The sequence below is a fragment of the Sinocyclocheilus rhinocerous genome, unplaced genomic scaffold (assembly GCF_001515625.1).
Source record: "Sinocyclocheilus rhinocerous isolate Xijiao unplaced genomic scaffold, SAMN03320098_v1.1 scaffold984, whole genome shotgun sequence".
In the NCBI taxonomy this organism is placed as follows: Eukaryota; Metazoa; Chordata; class Actinopteri; order Cypriniformes; family Cyprinidae; genus Sinocyclocheilus; species Sinocyclocheilus rhinocerous.
Genome location: NW_015643603.1, coordinates 1,177,324 through 1,198,588, shown reverse-complemented (window position 1 = coordinate 1,198,588; position 21,265 = coordinate 1,177,324). Strand labels below are relative to the sequence as shown.

Genomic DNA, 21,265 nt, shown 5'->3' with positions numbered 1-21,265 from the left:
GTCTTATCTTCAACGAGAAAGACTAGACTCACTATAGGTTTTTGTAAATGCATTAGTCTCACAGCTGAACTTCTCCGAAACTCGTTGTACAGAGAGGGACACCATGTTGCGACGTCGCCCTAAACGTGGGCTTTGATTGGTCCGTTTCGGAATAGGGCGGGATTTAGCAGCTCGGTGGGAGTGGAGGTGATGGATCGCGAGCCACTGCACTGTGAACGGTGTGCGGGACTGACTGCGGACGCACCGGATCCACTGTTGAGCGCCGAACAACTCCAAACAAGATCCAAGGCTAAAACACGCGTCATTTACTCGCAAAGGAAGCGCCGAACTGCTGGAGTTTCCCATCTGTTTTTATCCTTGAGACGAAACTGTTTGCACCTTTCGGCACGCGAGCCAGGAGCGGACAGTAGCTGATATCCCGTCTATCAGCATGCGCTAAAACGCCAGACCATACAATATAAGCAGCAGCAAACCTCGGGAGTTTACTTTTCATGGTTCTTCTTGAAAGAAAATCCAAATGGAATTGGACAGAAATTTTTGGCAGTCCTGTGACTGACAGTTAAGCTTTGTTCCAGGACACTTTGAACATGGATATAGGTCGATAAATTTCGGACAAAACTGTTGCATATCTACAGCGCATCTCTATGATCTGGGATCAAAAGCGAAAGGAGTCTATTTTAAATCTGACACATGATCAGGACCGGATTTGTGCACCAACCCGAACCCCAACACGGTATTGATGGTCCTTATACCTGTGTGCGTGCCACTCACCTCCTATCTGGCGTGATTTTATCTTTTGTAAGGCTACTAGCTCAACTAATAGATGACGAGTACAATAAAACAGTCACGCGCTGCCGTTTACGTTACCTAAGTGAAAGGTAGCAGCGATATTGGTAACAGAGAAACGTTGGCCCAGAAGCCGCCTGTGCAACGTTGTGCGACACCTTTTTTCCCTCCAGGCAACACTAGAAAAATTGGATTTGGAAGTTGAGCCATGGAGCCCCTCCGCCTAGACGCATAACCTAGTCTGTTGCATGTGGTTCGGTAACCCGGAGTACAGTCGATCGAAGGGATCTTATCTTCTTGCTGGCTTGTGTCTCTCCGAGAAGCGTGTAAGATGGCTGGAAGTGACTGCTCGTGGAAATATTACCTCTGGATTTTGACAGCCATGTGCAGATACGCGTTACCCGCAGCCAAATCACTGGAGTCTGTCGTGTGGAATTCACAAAATCACAAGTAAGTTAAGTGCACGAGCGCGTGTTTAATGAAATCCCATAGAAAGAGCATGACATGTAGCCTACAGTCTCAGATGAGTGATATTAATAGTTTGACTTCTATTGTTCATGAAATAGACATACAGTTTGAGCAGTCCGATTTGAAAATCTCCGCTACTCGTATCACGGCTCGCTCTCCGGCATGATGACATGAAGCTCTCGAGCTCGAGGCTGAAGTGGCCGTGCAAGCGCGCGCGCTCTCCCGGGGATCTAACGCACAGCTGTCATAACGTTACTCCGCCGCCGCTTTTCATCAACTCAAAATCCCTTGTTGATCGGGGATTCGGCAACTGTACTGCTAGTACAACTTCGTTAAATCTTTATGGGAAAGATCGTCATTTTTAAGAATCTCTTGGCTGCTACGAATTCGGCTAACGTTACATAAATTTAACGTGTGGCCTTGACGCGGGCCTAATTTCTCCGTAACATACAATTAAAAATTAGAAATAGGCAGATCTGCTACTGCTACTCGATGTTCTTAGCACGAAACTCTCTCTCTCTCTCTCGGCGTGTCCAGCTTTTCTTCTTTTCCCATGAGAGGCGAACTGACTCTCCGCCACCGGCCTGCCCAGGATCCCATCCTCCCGGCGGCCCGATGGCTCTTTGCGTATGTCATATTGATCAAATCAGAGTTGTGTCTAGAGAGTTAATACGTTTTAAAGCAGGGGTTTCCTAGACGCTCATAAAATCTCACTGATTGCTGCCCATAAAAGGTTAAAGGGAGCGTCCAGCATGTTTACTTAACCTGAATAATGGCTCGAGACTGAAGCTGAAGCTTGACTCAACATAATAAAGAAAGCGTATTGTTTAAGTTTGCATTCGTAAAAGAAGTCATGATGTACTTTTTTTTTTTTTTGTACCTCAATATATATCTTAACCAAAAGTTTATTTTATATTGTCTTGTTAGTTGACTAACATGATGATGTGTCTTATTTTGCACTTTGTTTTGAGCATTTGTGTGTGTGTGTGTGTGTGTGTGTGTGTGGAATACTGGCTGTCTCTCAAAACCTAATGAGCTGCCTACCAGCTAGACAGCATTTTTTTTTGTTTGGTGGTGGTGGGGATGGGTGGCATCTAGACAGCATTTTGGGCATTATAGGCTCATCTTGGTAGGCAGCTCAAAGGGTTTTGAGACACAGTCGCTGAGTTATGAGCGTAAACAGGGGGACAGGAATAGTGCACATGTTTTTCATCTTTGGGGGAATATTTTAATTAAGGAGTCTCTTAGTTGGCCTAGTAAAAGATGAGCAAAAAACTTGAAAACTTTAGCATGCGAGAACCCAAGGGGCGAAGCGAAAACCTAAATTGTGCTTTTAAAACTAAAACCGCACTGTAAATTACAAATGAACATACGTTTATTTATTTTATTATATTTTAGGGGAAGTCGTGGCCTAATGGTTAGAGAGTCGGACTCGTAACCCAAAAGGTTGCGGGTTCGAGTCTCGTACCGGCAGGGATTGTAGGTGGGGGGAGTGAATGTACAGCGCTCTCTTCCACCTTCAATACCACGACTGAGGTGCCCTTGAGCAAGGCACCGAACCCCCAACTGCTCCCCGGGCGCCGCAGCATAAATGGCTGCCCATTGCTCTGGGTGTGTGTGTTCACTGCTGTGTGTGTGCACTTTGGATGGGTTAAATGCAGAGCACTAATTCCAAGTATGGGTCACCATACTTGGCCACATGTCACGTCACTCACTCACTCACTTTATTTTTTTTCATTTTTAATGTTCTCATGCTTAAACTGAGTAAGGAAGGAAAGAAGGGGAAAATAAAATAGCTGTTTAGAAATTGGGTAACACTTTATAACAACTTTAATGTAGTTAAACATTATTACATTATAGAATGCTTAACTGATATTTAGTTAATTAATATACACTCAGAAAGTTAGAAATGTTATGAAAGATTTATAAACGAAATATATTGATATCTTTTTAAGCACTGTATGAAGTTTTAAATGACTTTTTAAAGTTAATTTACTTATTAAAGTTTTGCTAAAATTAATTTAATGCAGCCCCATAATTCAGACATTTTATATACATATTTTTCCATTTATTTATAACTTTTAATTTTTGCAAGTTAATGTTTTTATACATGTTGAAAAATAACCCATTTTCCTACATACAAAGCACTTGGGCCCTCAAGATTGAAAGTATGGAAAATTCATGTTTTGAGTTTTTTAAATTATTATTTTAATAATAGGCCTATACATTTTTAAATGTATGTAGGAGTTAAACCCGTTAGAGAGATCTTAAAAATCAGCAACATTTGAGCTTCTCGTCCTGCGAGAGAAGATTTCAGATAAGTTGCTGGAGCCCCTCTGTGTATGGATTGTTTTACTCATTGAAACAGCTTTGAGCTCTATGGCACAGCAGATGCTCAAACTGGCCTGGTCTGTTTTACCACAGTTGCTGCATGTTGTTTTAAGTACTTAATGTTTATTTACTTACAGACTTTGTGTGTGTGTGTACGCACCTGTGCATGAGCATGTGTGTGTTGCTCAGTCACAGGTTCAGAGACCCTCACTAAAGATTGAGAGGAAGAGAATTTGAAACAGCGTGTGAAGTCAAGAAAAATAATATCAGAATCGTTTGTTAGTGAACATTTTTTAATTTAACGAGAGGCACGTCCGCATATCTCAATCTCATTAAAACAGCACAGTAACTCGATGTACACTGATGAATTGGTCGTTGAACGCAAAGATTATCCTAAGCACTCCCATAAAGACATATGGGCCTCTGGCAAACACACTCTTTGCGCTCTATCCCCGCAATGGACATATGGGAGCATCCACCACCACTAAGTCCAAGTCACACTTTAAACCTCTTACCAGACTCTCAGCAGTGAGGCCATCACACATACACACACACACACACACACACACACGCACGCATGCACACGCGGCTCTCTTACCCATAATAATGTGCCATTTGTGTTTTAGGTCAGACTTCTCTCAGACTGAATGCAAAATATAATTGAAGGACTGTAAAATTAGAAAAACTCCGGCTGCGTGCTCCACCCCTCAGCACTCTGATATTTATATCAGCAAAACGCTAAATTTACTGAACGCTAAATCTACCCCTGCGTTTTCTCTAGAAGAAACATTTGGTGGAACAAGAGCTTCACTGATTTATTCTGTTGACACAATTATGTAAATTTAATTACTTCTAGACCCAACTACACATACAGACTTACCGCTGGTTTCAGATGTATAATTCTGTTCCTATCTGCATAGTTCACAGCTATAATTTGGACTGAGAAAAATGTAAAAGCGACACCCCTCCCCTCCCTTCCTCTGCCTTGAGGGAAGAAAAGAGAAGTGGGATCTGCTGGGAATAGAGAGAGCGACAGACAGAGAGAATAAAGTAGCTAATCACTGGGACAATTATCACATTGAGGCAAGAGATTTCAGGTTATATCTTATTCCCTTAATGTGTCACATACTATACACCCAATCAAACAAACACAAACAACAAAATAACGACTCGCTTTACTTCCCACGTACGTCATCAAATTCTTCTAGTTACAAATTAATATAATTTTACTACATTCAAGTTCTTGGCAGCCACTCACTTATCAAGAAAACACTCTAGCTGTTTAGAAACAATTTTCTGATAAACGACTGCAAATTAACAAAATTTCTTTTGGCTTTTGGATTTTTTTACGAACAAAGTAAGAGGGAGTCCATGATATATGTATGAATGTGCCTGTGTGTTTTGGCCATTTTCCAGTGCTAAGGGAGGAGATGAAGGAGCTAATTGGAAATCTGTCTCTCATTAGCTCAAAAATGCTACTGAAGTATTTTACTTATGTGTGTGTGAGTGTGTATTCAAGCGTACAAGTTTGTTCATTTACCCAACACTCTGTGGTGCACAATTAGTCTTAATCAGCAACTTCTATGTGCAGACATAACCGTCTAAAGCAGCAGTTAAACATACTGTTCAGCTCATGAACACTCTTTACCAAAAAAAAAAAAAAAAATCCAACTCAAACTGCTTGAAAATTACTGCTGCGTCTCACGAATGTAGAAATTTTCAAAAGCATTTTTTTGGGTCTGAAGAATCTGATTATGATGACATGAAAAGACATAAACGGCCTTTGGCCTGCTCAGGGATCATGTTGGTCTCAACTGCGATCAAAGTTACGGATTTCCACATATGCCTTTTTGACTGTTCGGGAGCATTTAGGACATGTTTAGGCATATATTCAGTCATCCACCGCAGTAATAATTATTCTCAGAGTCATTCTGAGTGTCACTTTCAGTCATGTGTCCGTGTGCATTTACGAGTGTGTATGCTTGAATTGTGTGCGTGTTTGTGTATGCATGAGTTAGTGTGTGTGTGTATGTCATGATCAGTGGTGTTTTAATAGGAGTTGACAGTGAGGAGATTAACTCTGTCAGAGTTTCAATATGTTGAACAGCAAGAGAGGACTCACGCAGACTCACACACAAACACACACACACACACACACACACACACACACACTTCCCTCTGTCTCAGCCGGCATTTCCACAACAGACCTGTTCCTCTCTGAAGTGTGTGTGAAGTGGCTTTTGTTCCAACGTTGATAGCATTTCACGGTGTTGTGGATGTTTGTTAGTGTGTGTGTGTGAGTGTGAGTTGTGTTCTATAAATGTTATATCCTGAGTCTAACTATGTGATGCCTATAAAGTATGTACATTTTAACGGGGATTCAGTTTGCAACTTAAATCCGTATTTCTGTAGTCATTATATAACGCGGAGAGAGAAAGCGAGAGGGGTTGGCATGAAACCTAATTTTTATTGTACATCCGTGTGTGTGTGTGCACGCATGGGGAGGGCTTCATTAACAACAGTGCTTAAGTAACAAACGCACATTGTCTGTCCCTGACCAAGCATGACCGCTGGGCTCTCACAGCCTCCTCAAACGGCTCTCACACACACAGACGCGCTCCGAGCCCAGCGCCCGTGTTGTTTTAAGGACAGTAATGTTTGTAGTTGTAGGGTCTGTTGGAGCACACGACGGAAGAGGAGCAGTGGCAGCTCCTGGGGGGTCCGTTTACTTAGCTCTACTTTGGGGACAAAATTGTCCCCAGAAGTTAGCTAAATTTTGACAAAACCTCCCTTCGGGGAGGCCCAGGATATCCTCAGAGGTCAAAATCATAAGTAAAGTAAATTAAGTTTTTTTGTAACTAAAAAGGCTATCATATTTCTGTTAGGGTTTTGGGTTATGGTTAGTCTGCTGTAATTATAATTAGCTTTAATTATAAACAGTAAAAGTCTGTGCCGGCATGCCCATGTTTAGATGACTAGGTAGACATGTAAACACAGGCTTTTTTGGGGGATTTCAGTAACGTCTGCTAATTATTTAAAGGGACAGTTGACGCAAAAATAAAATTTTTGACATCATTTACACACCCTCATGTCATTCCAAACTTAATGACATTCTTTCCTCTGTGGAACATAAAATATATTTTAAGAAATGTCTCAAATTGTATTTTTTTGGAGTCCAGAAGTCAGTAATTGAACAGTAACCAAAATGTAATAACATGAGGTTGAGTAAATGATGACAGAATTTTTAGTTTTGGTTGAATCACTTTAAGGTGGCTTCTGTGGGTTCATGAATATGCTAAACATTCAGTGTGCTGATATAAATCAGAGTTTCATAGTAATACCATGATAACATTGCTATATCATGATACCGCCACAGTGTTTTTTGTAAACCGTCCCACCCCAGATAGCACACGTACATCTGCAAGATGTCTGTTAAAGATCGCTTCATCTGGAAAACATATGCTGTGTACAAACATATGATAGACATCTTTCAGACGTCAGTTTTACATACATTCTAAATCATAAGCATCTTAAAGGGATAGTTCACCCAAAAATGAAAATTCTGTCATTAATTACTCACCCTCATGTCGTTTCAAACCCGTAAGACCTTCGTTCATCTTCGGAACACAAATTAAGATATGAACGCAGCAGACACAGAACAGCATGCGCTGTTTACGTCCAGCGGATATTTTCCAAAATGGCACCAGGGTGATGTTTTTTTTTCTTTTGCTCACAAAAAGTATTCTCGTAGCTTTGTATAATTGCGGTTGAACAACTGATGTCACATGGATTCTTTTACAGATCTCCTTGCTACGTTTCTGGACTTGGGAACATTTCAGTTGTGTTGCTGTCTATGCAGGGTCAGACAGCTCTCAGATTCCATCAAAAATATCTTAATTTGTGTTCCGAAGATGAACGAAGGTCTTACGGGTTTGAAATGATGAGTAATTAATGACAGAATTCTCATTTTAAAATTTCATTTCAACTAACAGTTTAAAGACATCTTCTAAACGTCTATTTGACATCTGATAGGAAACGTCCTATAGACGTATTTCAGATGAGCAAACACTCTAAAAAATGTCTTGCAGATGTAAATGCAGACGTCAAATAGACATCTCCATGATGTGCTATCAGGGACTATACTTTCTTCTTTGTCCTGTATTTATCTTGTACCACAAAATGACACTATTGCTCCATTTCAACTAATTTCAGAGGATTTCATTACTTTACCCAAGGCCTTAAATTCTAGCGTTACAATGAGAATTCAGACATCATTTACTCACCTTCATGTCCTTCCAAACTTGTAAGATTTTCTGTCTTCTGTGGAACACAGAATGTTTTTGTATCCCAGAATGTCCAAACTGCAATGAAAGCAGACACAGATTTTTACTGTCGGGCTCCAGTAGGGGCAAAAGAACAATAAAAGTATAATAAAAGTGGCCCTTTTTACTCGTGCTATAGTTCAAGTCTCCTGAAGCAATATGATAGCGTTGTGTGAGGAAATTTAAGTCAGTTTTCCCTGAAAATTCTCTCCTTCACCAAAGCACTTAAATATCTTTCACACAATTAACCATTCTAAATGTCCTGCCTGAAGACACACCAAGTTTTTTGAAGGTATCTTTTTGAATGAGATTTGAGAACCAATAATTTGTCTTTGTCCCTGACACAAAGCTGTTGTGTGGAATATAGTGCACGTCTCACGAGTCAAATGCACTTTTATGATGACTTTTTTTTGTTTGTCATTTTTGGATAAAATTATTGCAGCTGCACATTTATTTGTCCTTTTTGATGTAATATACCAAAAAATATTAATTTGAAATAATATTTTATTTTAGCTTACCTTATTCAAACACATAATAATACCTAAAGTTTGCTTAGAACGTGGCAAGAGTCACATAGGATAGGTTGCAGGATAAAAGTCACTACAGTGCTGTGGTTCAGGGTGGATGCTCGTATGTGTCATTATAGTTGGGCCGGATTCCTGGCTCTCGGTAGCGAAATGCTTCCTCCCTCCTTCTTCTGATCAGCCATTATGCAAATAACTCATAAATGTCAAAAAACAAACCCGAGATGTTAAACACCAGTTTCTCTGTCTTTCTTTTTAAAGAGGGAATAGAGCACTGTATCATCATGATTAAACCATCTCATGAATGATCTGACCATAATGTGTCTCTCCTTAACGACACACGCTTCCCTTTGTATAACAGCTGCAACCTTCCCTGCAAAGTGACTTGTGTATGTCACACACACACACACACACAACAAACACAAGGGTATGAGGTGGGAAATGATTAGCGTTCTGTAAGGAGAGGTTTGCGATCTGTTGGTTCCTTCACTTCTCCGTGTGCACATTCACACTCTCATGTTTGCTTTCCCTTTTGCCTTTGTGAGACAGTACACACTGGTGGATTATGGATATATGTATATCTACCCTTAACACATTTATGCTCGCATGTAAACAAAGAGAGTCACTGCAAGTCTAGCAACCTGCTTAAATTCTGTTATGTATACTCATATACACACACACAGAGCGGACCATTAGTCACACCCTTTTAGAGTTCAAAGCTCCTCCATCCTTTTTTTATCCACTTTCCAGTCGACAGCTCAGACCATCACACTCACTAAACCCATCATTCCTTGCCCGCGTGTGTGCGTGTGTGTCCGGAGAAATGGTCACGCTTTCAGTCAGCTAAATGCTGCTATAAAGCATCAGAGAAGCTGGAGTCTCCAGCCTGCTTTCATCTCCAGCTGATCTGAGCTCAGCGCACTCTGCATGCAGTTTCAAATCACAATAACCTTTATTAGCTCCAGCTGACCTGAGAGCAGATCTCTCACGCAGCGGTTATAAGCTGCTTAGGGTTACCTGCCATTAGAAAACGTACTCCTGAACGCACACCGGGAGATCAAACTCTCCTCACTGATCTTAGGTTTGGTTGAAAACACACAAATATCAGGCTCAGGACGCCCACAGATAGATCAGGCTGAAAGCTGTTTACTGGTCTGGGAGCTGTGGAAAGCTGCTTTTAGGGATACGTCTGAATCAGCCATTTTAAAGGCTCATTATTATTTAAAATGGAGGGGAGAAGGAGTTTAGAGCCATTATTGGTGAGACAGTGATCTCTGCCTGCAGCTGGACAGAACAAATGGAAAATTTAATTATAAAACAATGCTGAAAACACACTCGATGCACACACATACACACGACTAATACATAAAACATAAGCAAACGAGAGTTTGTTCATCTGTGAGTGTTTACAGGTTTGGCTGTGCTTGTGAGGCCTAGATTTTGAAAATGCAAGTGAAACCTGTTGAAAAGTGGACCTCACTATATGAAATGCTCATAAATCATGTTTTCCTTTAAATCTGCTGATATCGACAATATATTGGGTTTGGCAAATATCACCACAAAGGATGCAGCAGTATTGTAATTCTGGCTGATACTGCTAAATTAATATGTATTTTTATATTATGACCAATAACTGATAAATGGACAATATTGAAATTCTAAACCGTTTAAAAGTTGAAACAGTGAAACATTTACATTGTTACAAAAGATTTCTATTTCATAATTGCTGTTCTTTTAAACTTTCTTTTCATCAAAGAATCCTGAAATAAATGTTTCAAGATTTCCACAAAAATATTAACATGGCATATTAGAATGAGGATCATATGCCACTGAAGACTGGCTGCTGAAAATTCAACTTTGCCGTCACAGCACTAAATTACATTTTAATATATATTCAAATAGAAAACATTTTTTATATTGTAATAATATTTCACAATATTATAGTTTTTACTGTATTTCCGATAAAATAATGCAGCCTTGGTGAGACTTTATTTAAAAACATTAAAAAAGTTTGAATGGAAAATATATAACTAAAAACCAATGGGGAAAAAAAGCCAAATATTAAATTTAACAGCGTTATTAAATTGTTATTCTTAAAGATTTTAACTTTAGGTGAACGTTAAAAAATCTCAATGTAAAAATAGAGGAAATTAGCTTTCACAATTAAACATACAGTGTTGTGTTATACAGCAAAATACAGCTAAATAAGTACAGATATAATCACCTCTGTTTAAAAACCATTGAGTCAAATGTCCTCACTAATATTGTGAAACCAACATGTAAGATGTTTAGTTTAGATGAGGGCAGAAGGTGCATACACTTATTCTTCTGAACCACACACACACACACACACACACACACTCACTCACTCACTCACTCACTCACTCACTCACTAAGTGTGATGATGATGGAATTGTTTAGTGTCTAATGACAACTTGTCATTGTTCTCTTATAGGTTTTGGTTCCCAAGAGTCTCTCTATCACTCCTATTATATTTCTCATAGGTATAAATATCAATCAGTGATGTAGTCACAAATAACTTCATATGTGTTGACATTGCTATTAGAAAAATGACAATTTCTTCCCTGTGAGTGTGTTTGATTTCTTCTGCTGTTTTCTCCCAGGCATTTCAGAGTGAGCTGTCAGCCAAGTATAACCTGTTTGTGTGTGTGTGTGTGTGTGTGTTTGCAGTTGCTTTAATTGCTCTGTAATGTGAGATTCTGTGAGAAAGAAACACACACAGACACTGAAACTGTTTCTGCATCACTGTGACCTGTGACTCGCACACACGCCCATACATACATTAAGAGCATAGATATTATACTCAGTGTGTGTGTGCATTTAAAATTAACGGTGGTATCCTGGAGGAGCTCTGGAGGAATTCATACCTTTCATCTCACACTCAGACAAACACAATACTCCTGACAGTGAGTAGGAGCAAATATGTGTGTATGTGAGTGTGTGTGTGAGAAAGAGAGAGAAGACTAGATGAGAGAGACAGACTTTGACAGAGAAGAGGAGAGACAGAGTAAATATGAGCATTTCTGGCTGCGCTTTTTTCCCTTTACACCGTAAATATATATATACTGCCTGCCATAGCAACTGTTACCAGTGTGCCATTGCATCTGGAGCTCAGGCGAAGACTCTTAAAGTTGGTTATGAATGCTATTATTAATTAAATTAATGCTCTTTTGCTGTTATGAATAAGTGTTATTAGTATTCAGTTGTTATTTTATGAAACCGGGTTGTTGCCATCCACACAAAAATTGTAACACATTTTATTTAACACATATGTAAATAATAAAAAATGCTATTGTAAAATTTTTAGTGTTATTGCTTGTAGTTATTTACCCATTGAGTAATACAGTATAGTACTGCAATACTTGTTTTTCACAATATTTAACAGCTACATATTATTATTATTATTATTATTATTATTATTAGGTATTAGGTATGTAGCAAATTGAACAGGTTCTGTAAAGTTGGTAAAATTGTACAATGAATTTTATTTTCTCTCATGTGAATTTGGAGGTAAGAAAATTCTACAGTGGCTCAAGTTGTTTCAGAGCTGAACAGATGTAAGATATCTTCTTGCACTACGGGAAGACCTGTCACACAGATGTCCTCCTGTAAGCCTGATGTGAAACTATCAAATGTCACCAAGAAACACGTATAGTAGTCCAATAAAAAAATATGAACTAGTCACAATATTTCAAGTGTATCGTCATCACAACTAAACAAATGCAGTATGCATTACATTGCAAACTAAAAATAGTTTTGTTATTCTTTCGTGGGATCCCTGGTGATTTCCACCCATACCATCAAGGCAATGGGCGAATGGAAATGTTATGACACCCATAAACAATGAAGTGGAAGAGTTCTTGTGAATTCTGTCTGTTCACATGATGTATTTGCAGATCTTGATAGTTCAGTAGGGAAGTTTAGCTTGACCTCTAACCTCTAGCCTCTTTGAACTGGTGAAAGTAATATGAGTGAAAAACAGCAGCTAAAGACATTGAGGAGGAGAGCAGGAAATGAATCCAGTGAAAGAATGTACTTTTGTCTGATTGTGTGATGGAGAGTTATCATATTCCTCCAAGGCAGACTTATACAAACCTGGTGCACGATTGCCTGTTGACTAAAAATCCCAAAAATCCCCTTTGCTTGCATTGTTTCTCTATCAGATAGGATATAAAAGGATTAGCATATATATTTAGATTAGGATTTCATGCAGGATATGAACCTTCAATTAAACTTTTAGCTGTGTTAAAGTAAAAAACATTCATAAAATAAGTAAAGACCGCATAAACACATTTCATTACACCAAATACACAAAATAATGTTCTTTTTAGCAGCATCATATGACCCCTTTAAATAAATCAGAAAGTAAAATTAATCTTTTTTTTTTTTTTTTTGTGGTAGGTTAACCTCAAATTGTTAAAAAAGAACAGTAGGCTATATAGATTAAGTAAATGTGTTTTTTCTTAATTCTAAAAATGCAAAAAGTTTATCCAAAGTGTGTGTGTGAGTGTGAGAGAGAGAGAATTAATGAGGATGGGGGGCTCTGCTATGGAGATTCCTCATCTCTCTTAGACTCCATTCACTCATTTCTCTCATTCTCAACAAGATGCCCAAGGCTCTGTGTGTTTTTTGAGTGTGTGAGTTTGTGTGCAGTTGTTATTGTGAGTGGGATATGTGTAAGCTGTCGTGCTCTCTCTCTCTCTTTCTCTCTCTCGCAGACAAAGAGCCACTTGTAGGAGCTCTGCCTTGAGAGTGGACAATCACATGACTACCACACTCTATACATACACCCAGCATCTCCACGCTGAGTGTGTGTGTGTGTCTGTTTAATGAGAGATAGGTGACTACATTTTCCACTCTATGTTACACACCAAAAATAAAACTGAACATTCCAGTCTTTAAACTTTAAAATAAGGTATGCGTATTGTGTATATACGAGTTGCCGTTGTTGGTCCATTGTGGAGGTTAGACTTAATGCCAAGACATGTGATTACGGCCCCTTCTCAGAATGTAGTCGCTTGTGTGTTAAGAGGTGTCTGTGTCTATGTCTCTCTCTCTCTCTCCCCCTCTTGAATGAGACTGATTTGCATGGCTGCTGTATTCAGTATTTAATTGGTGCCATTCAGTCCTGGTCTAATCCCGTGTTCACTTGTTTAAAAAGCGAGGAGGCCTCTTATTGAGTGTGTGTGTGTGTGTGTGTGCAAGCTTGTGGGTCTAACTCTGTTTCACACAGTGCACAGAAACTGAAGTGTGTGTGTGTGTGTGTGTGTGTGTGTGCTGATTTGCATGGCTGCTGTATTCAGTATTTAATTGGTGCCATTCAGTCTTGGTTTAATCCCGTGTTCACTTGTTTAAAAAGCGAGGAGGCCTCTTATTGAGTGTGTGTGTGTGTGTGTGTGCAAGCTTGTGGGTCTAACTCTGTTTCACACAGTGAACAGAAACTGAAGTGTATGTGTGGATAATTACATTTACAATTTGAATTAAGACATCTCCCCCACTCTCTAATGTGCTACTGATTTAATTCAATTTTTAGCAGGAAATGGTGTTTGTTTATTATTTCTGTCTCTCTAGAACTTTGTTATTCTTCTGACTTAGTTCCTTAAATATTAATTTTAATATATTTTATTTTTTATATTTACATTAATTAAACAGAGTAAAACACTTAAGAGTAAATTTAATTAATAATATTATTTAGAATGATTACATTTTATTATATTTTAATAATTTAGTATTACTACATAATTATGTCATATAATCCTGTTATGGATTATATAATGGTTGTTACTGCAGTTACTTAGTCGTAAAGTTAAAGTTCCATAATTTTTAATAATGATAATTAGTTATGTATGTTTATATTTAAAAGTTTCATAGTGTTACCTAAGTAAACACGCGTTAATTGAAGACAAAAATGTAACACTTATTGTTTGACCTATCCAAGACACACAACACAAAAACATGGCGCATTCACACACACAAGCGCACACAAACTCCTTTACTTCCTGTAAAGGAAGGGTTGCCTAAATGATTCTAAATTTGCTGGTGAGATCTTCTCAGAATCAGCCCTGTGTGTTTTAGGGAGTGCACTGCCTGTTATTGAACCGCTTTGAGCTTCCAACACACACACATTCGCAAACAATCCCTCTCAGGTCCAGCTTCTGAAATTCTTCGTCTGAAGCAGCTGCTGATTTGACAGGAAGTGATGAAGTCTTTTCTTCAGAGTTGAGGAGGTCAGATTCCTCCTCCTCCTCGCTCGCTTTCTCTTTCTGTTTCTGATTTGTTCAGTCATAGCCGGCCGTCAGAGGAAGGGCACGAGTTTGACATCTTCATTGATGGGGAAAAAAGAGAGGGATAAAAAGAGATCTAGAAACAGACGTATAAAAGAAAGGGATAGACAAGAACAGAGAAGAGGCCGCAGACAGAGGAGGCAAATGTCACACAAAGAGTTTAACCCTGCAAAAACTCCTTAAGTCATGCAAATCTCTTATTCTCTCACGCACACACAGATATTCTCTAGTTCTGCACATCAACTCCTCAGATATCTGCTTTTATGAAGTGCTACAACATTAAAATTCATTCATCTCTGAGCTGGGTATCACCTGCTCCGAGATTTTCTGGTTCAGTGGGCGGAGCACACATGAATATTCATGAGTTTCCCGGACATGCGCGTGGAACTGAGTGAGAATTTCAGCACACGCTCCTTGTATCTCAGCAGGTTTAATGAAAAAAAAAAAAAAAGGTAAATATATTTACAGTGTTGCACAAACCCCTCTTTACTCTCGCGTGTCACGTGACCTTGTAATCGCAGCCTCTGCGATTGAAAAATCGCGTTATTTCATATCGCGATATTATCGCAAATGCAATTAATCGTTCAGCCCTACCTGCTACCTCACAATATGATAAACATTGTGTATCTATGTCACGATTTAATATGCCAGTCCAGATGATCATTATTGGGTCTTGCTAAACTCAGTTTGGTGTCAAGTCCAGTCTTACTGGCATGGTCCACTGCATCTATAATAATAAAAAGAATATAAAAATAAAATCTTTTTTCATTGGTTTTTAGTGTTTTATTTTCAATATACATGACAGATCAAAAGTTTGGGGTAAGATTTTTTTTAATGTTTTTGAATTAAGTCTCTTATGCTCACCACAGGTGCATGTATTTGACAGAAATACAGTAAAAACAGTAATAATATAATTTAAAATGTAAAATTAACATTCTTTGATGAATAGAAAATTAAAAAATCATTTATTTGAAATTTGCTGACCTAAAACTTTTGAATGGTGGTTGTGTGTGTGTATATGTATATAAACTTTACCTATAAATGAAAATATCTCTAATGTTGGTCGATAGCTGATAAGGTACAGATATATTGTGCATCTCCACTGACATGTTAATTGCTTTTTCTGAAATTCCTGAATTTACATGCCACTTACTGTTTGCTTTGGTTTGTTTTTAATTGACTTTTTTTTTTTAGTTATTGATGCGTTTCGTCTCTACTCTTTTCAATGAGAGAACTGTAAGCTATCATAACTGCAGTGTGTGTGTTTGTGTTCTTGTTTATTTGAGTCTGTCTGTTCGCATTGTTTCCCTTCTTCTCATTGAGAACATAATTGTGCTTCTCGTTGGCTGTAATCACTCAGTCATAATTAGATTTCACAATCCTGTACACACCCCAGACACAGACATATGCACGTGAATGCACTTACAGCATGTTTTGTATAATAGACGCAAGTCTGTGCCCCACTAAAAGGTTTTTGTTGTTAACCCATCTGTGAAGATGTTTTGTAAGCTCTTATGTGTGTTAAACCAGCGAACAGCCTGCAGCGAGGAGCGTGTGCATGAGAGCAGAAATAACCAGCAGAATTACATTATACAGAGACAATATTTGAGTTTGATCAGGACCATATATCAGGGAAATGCAAGTTCTCCTGCACTCCACTGATGTGTTTTTTATTTAAAGGCTTTGTATATTTACTCGCCATTATTTAGTACGTGTTCATGTCTTTTTGATTAAAGGGTGTGTGTGTGTCTTTTTGTCTGTTCATATGTTGTTTGTAGTTCTAGGGGATTTTCATGTGTATGTGTGGTTATGTCTGTGTGTATGTCTCTGTAGTTTTAGGGCATGTCTGTGTCTGCGTGTTTGTATTTGTTCTTTTGTGTGTTCATGTGCGGTTAGCAGTAAAATGTGTAAAGACTGTGTGGCAATCATCTCCCCATATAGACACATATTGATGTGTGCGCACACACATTCTAAAGTCTGAGAATGAATCATATACTCCCTGAGTGTGGATCAACACATGATGAACAATAAATTATTAACTCTAATAAATTAAATGAGATGCTTCACTTTCCCTGTCCAATAAATCATAGTCAGCAGATACAGCTCCATCTCTGTCCAGCTCATTTCTGACTCTGCTCTCTTGTTGCTCTCTTTCTTTAATATTTGAAATTGTTTCATATTTTGAAATGTGTTATTAAAAGAAAAAAGGAACCTGCGATAGTCCCTCTGGAGCATTTTGTGGAGGATCTTGGCAGTCTGGAGGGCTATTTGAACCCTATGTTTTTCCTCTCACGATCGTGGGGTCCACAGAGATGCAGATTCTACCGAGAATCAGTATTGGAGAGGATTGTATAAATGTGTTTGTGATTTATTGTAACCTTGTATGCTTTGTGTTGCAGGTTTGTGTCTGGGAAGGGCTTGGTGATCTACCCGGAAATCGGTGACAAACTGGACATTATCTGCCCCAAAGGGGACATGGGAAGACCGTATGAGTTTTATAAACTCTACCTGGTGAAGAAAGAGCAGGCCGAGTCCTGCAGCACCATACTGGACCCCAATGTGCTGGTGACCTGCAACAAACCAGAGAAAGACATCAAATTCACCATCAAGTTCCAGGAGTTCAGTCCAAACTACATGGGACTTGAATTCAGACGCATGGCAAACTATTACATCACCTGTAAGTAACTCCAGCTTTTCTGTAGCTATCTAACAACTTCTTTTGGGGACACATTTTTCACTATCATAACATATTTGCAAAAATTGTAGTACTGTTTAATTGTAATATTGCAGTACCCTTAAAAGGTACCCTTACCCCCTAAAGCAGTATATACCCTTAAGGTTTTAGGGTTAAATAAGGTACAAAGAGGTCCTTTTGAGGGTACTGCCCCAGTGACAACCTGTTGTACTCCCGAACGTACAATTTTACACATTTGATTTACTACTAAAAATCCCTAAAGTTGTACTATACAAATTAGCGTTAATCTAGTGTAGTCGGAAAAAGATTATTTTAGATACAATAGAAGTTCATGAGAAGTCCCATTTTAGATAGCTTGCTAAATGTGTGTTTGGGTCAGGTTTTGCCTATATTATGTGGTCCAAATGTCCCCAAAAGAATAGTAAAGCCAGAAATGACATTATGGGGACCAGCCAAAGTTCCACATTGTTTTTTAATTTAAACCACAGACTATGTGATGATTTGGGGTATGGTTAAGGAATAGAAAATATCATTATCAATAGAAAATGTGTGTGTGTGTGAGAGAGAGAGAGATATGGAAGCCAGTTTCTGCCTTTGAGTAAAAAATAAAACGGGTAATTGAACTAATGCTTAAAATGAGAGATACCGTTTAAAATAAGAAATAAAGTCACATTGTAACACAAAGTTGCAATTTGTGGGAAATGAAGTCGCATTTACGAGAAATAAAGCCACGGTTATGACAAATAAAGTCAGAAAGGCAGGAAGAGGCTTCCATAGTAATGGTAATATGTTTGTGTAAATCTGTAAATGGCACAGTCAAGCTTTTGTGAAAGAGGTTTTCAGTGAGGGATGATTTTCCAGCCACAAACAGCATGCAACAGTTGTACTGAAGAGCTGATTAATCATTCATTCAGAATTAAAGATTTATAACACGTTCAGCATAAATGCATGCTAAATCCTTAGCATATGAGATAAAAACAGCAGGGAACAGCATGGTAAATGTAACACGTTCTTTCTGTCTCCTTTTCTCTATGGCTCAGTGTATCCACCCCCTTTACCCCGCTGTCTTTTTTTAACTCTTTCCCCAAGGATGGTGGGAGGGAGAGACACTTTCAGTCAGGCATGTCTCATTGGTTGTCGTGCCTCACTGAGTTTTTGGTCTCTTGGCCATGATGCCCAGACATGTCCCATAATCCACTTCACCTCTACTGACCCATCACCACAACTACCCCCAGCAAGCAGCAGGGCTGATATTAGATCCAGTAAAACACTCACACACACACGCACACACATGCACACAGACTCCCTAGCAACCAGTTCCTTTATCTTGCTCTGGTAAACAGGATGAGTCTGGTTAAAATAATTTTGCTGAAATGTGTTTGTGTTCTGGGTTCAGTGGTTTTTGCTGTCTGGTCATTCTGAGTTAATAACTCAGCGAGAGACTTTAGAGCGTGACAGTTTCACACGCATCCGTTCGCTCCTCAGAAAAGCCTCTCGAGTAGCGTTTCGACAATGTGCGCTATTGGTATGTCACATTTACCTTGTTTACATACATATTGCTACGTTTACATGCACGATTTTTGGTTCAATCGGACTGAATTCATTCCGATTGATAAATCTGAATGTAGTCTTTACATGAACGCTAAATAAAGTGATCGGGTTGATGTGCGCGTTTATATGTCACAAGCTTCAAATCGGAATAGATTTTTTTTTTTTAAAAGCAGCCCAATTTCGTGGAAAAAAACAACAACAACCCTGCATCCAACACGAGCTGCAGAAGTCAGATTTGACTAATCACGGGTCAAAAGTAAGGAGAGATAACTGACAAGATGTTGGAGGATTTGCTCCTCAACAGATCCTGAGCTCATTGACAAATATCTTTTATCGTAGGATGTGCTCCCTTTACACAGTGCGCGCGCGATCGCGAAATTGAAAGTGAAAGTGAACTACGACTGCGAGCGCTCATTCAAAGGGGATTTAAATCCCCACATATTGATAGCGGTGCCCTGATGCGTGAAAATTATATACAATATTACAATGTTTGCGGGAGCGGATGGGAGCGTGCGGTAATGGTCAGAAATTCAGCACGTTCCGCGCGTCATACGTCATTACGCTATTTCTGCGTCATTGCACATGCGCAGTCCTTTCAGTTTCGGGGTTCAATCAGATCGAGTGTTTACATGCACTCTCAATCGTATTAGAAAAGGAATAAACCACCCCCTTCAATCTGATCGAAATTTCATTCCGATCGAGCTCAATCGGATCGATTAAGGTGTTTACATGAAGGCTTTTTAGTCCGACTGAGCCGTCAACCCCATTACAAACGGATTATTTGGTTGCATGTAAATGTAGCAGTGAGTCCCTGAACTGATTGTAGTTTGGCATCAGTATAGATGCTTTTTAATATAAAACTCCCCTTGTGTGTGTTAAATGTAAGCAAGATCTTTCAACCCAATTCGTCTGTCTTGCCATTACTTGTGGTTAAAGTTTATGGCGTGTTTTAATTATTACATTTATGATAGTTTTGTTAGCACTCTATGCTAATGAAATGTTGTGTGGTTTGATAATGAATAGCTACCATTTAGCTTGTTCTGATTGTGTCTGAGCAGATACATGCTGCTGCAGACCTCACTTATACTGACACTCTGCCCACCCGCCTTGAGCATGTCTGTCAGGCTTTTTCAGTTGCTACAGTGTCACTCCAGGTGCTTTTTATCCATCCACGAGAATCTGCTGTTTCTCCTGTCACTATATTTGCCTCTTTCAGCTTGGTGTCGAGTTTCTTTCTCTCAACCTCTGTGCCTTTCCTGTACCCTCAGTATGTTGATTTCTGTGATGCTGACTATGTTTCCTATTCCTGCTGAGCTTAACACTCACCATGTCGTCGTGCCACCCATGTCGTACCCTAAAAAGGCCCCTTAAATCCATTTTTTGGAAAGAACTGTCAAGCTCTTTGTTTCTGTCTTCAGTACCCTCCATTTCATCTGTAATTTCAATTTACATAATATTAATTCACACTATCTTTCAGGACATGTTATAGTTTAAATCTAAACTCAGAGATTGAATTCTTTTGAATGATTGGTTCATCTAGAAGGCTGCACATGTCCCAGGATACTCAAATCAATATGTAGACCATGTAGTCCCTACAGAGGTTCAGCACATTGGCTCCAGAGGCCAATCCAGTGACTCAAATCTCCTCGCTCTATTCCTTTATCCGTGTAACTATTTGTCAAATAGTCTCCAGTCTGTCTGCAGAGGTTCTTTGAACCAGGCCGGGTCTGCTGTCCCGTCTCTCTGTCTCAGCCTCCCTCCCAGCCATACATGTTAACTTCTCCCGTCGAGCTGTGCCGCAACAGTTAGCTCAAGTGCTCCAGACATGTTGTGCTGTGCACTGAAATAATTATTTTTAATCGGTATTCTTGTTTTGTTTTCCAGTAAAAAAATATTTAAACATCCTTTAAACAACATAAATGAACAAAAGTATGTGTAGTTATAATACTTGTTTTCAGACGATATATTTTGCATTGATTTTATTTCCCTTAACCCACTGGCATTTTTAAAATAAATCTCACATAGGCATAAATCTAACAAAATTAGTTTAAACTTAAAAAACAAGTAGCCATAAAAAAAAAAAAAAAACTTTAAAATTAATCTCTTTAAAACTTACAGAAATGCTTCTCAAATCTCTAGTATTCTCAATAATTTTTGTTTTCAGATTCTGTCATGTAATGTATGTTACACTAATGTTAAATGTTAATGTACCATTGTAAAAATTGTTTATTAGCATTGTTCTTTACTGTTTTTTTTTTTTAAATAGTATTTTAGGATTCTTAG

The 21,265-nt window shown here is 38.7% G+C and overlaps 1 protein-coding gene across 1 annotated transcript in view; it reads left to right on the top strand.

Moving 5' to 3' along the window:
• Positions 1-219: 219 nt before the first annotated feature.
• The window catches only part of LOC107757535 (ephrin-B1-like), a 34,170-nt gene continuing 13,124 nt past the window's right edge, over positions 220-21,265 (top strand). Inside the window, exons 1-2 of the mRNA XM_016575044.1 lie at positions 220-1,236; positions 17,136-17,413. Coding sequence (XP_016430530.1) covers positions 1,118-1,236; positions 17,136-17,413 — 397 coding nt within the window. The 5' untranslated portion in view covers positions 220-1,117. The remainder of the gene's footprint in view (positions 1,237-17,135; positions 17,414-21,265) is intronic.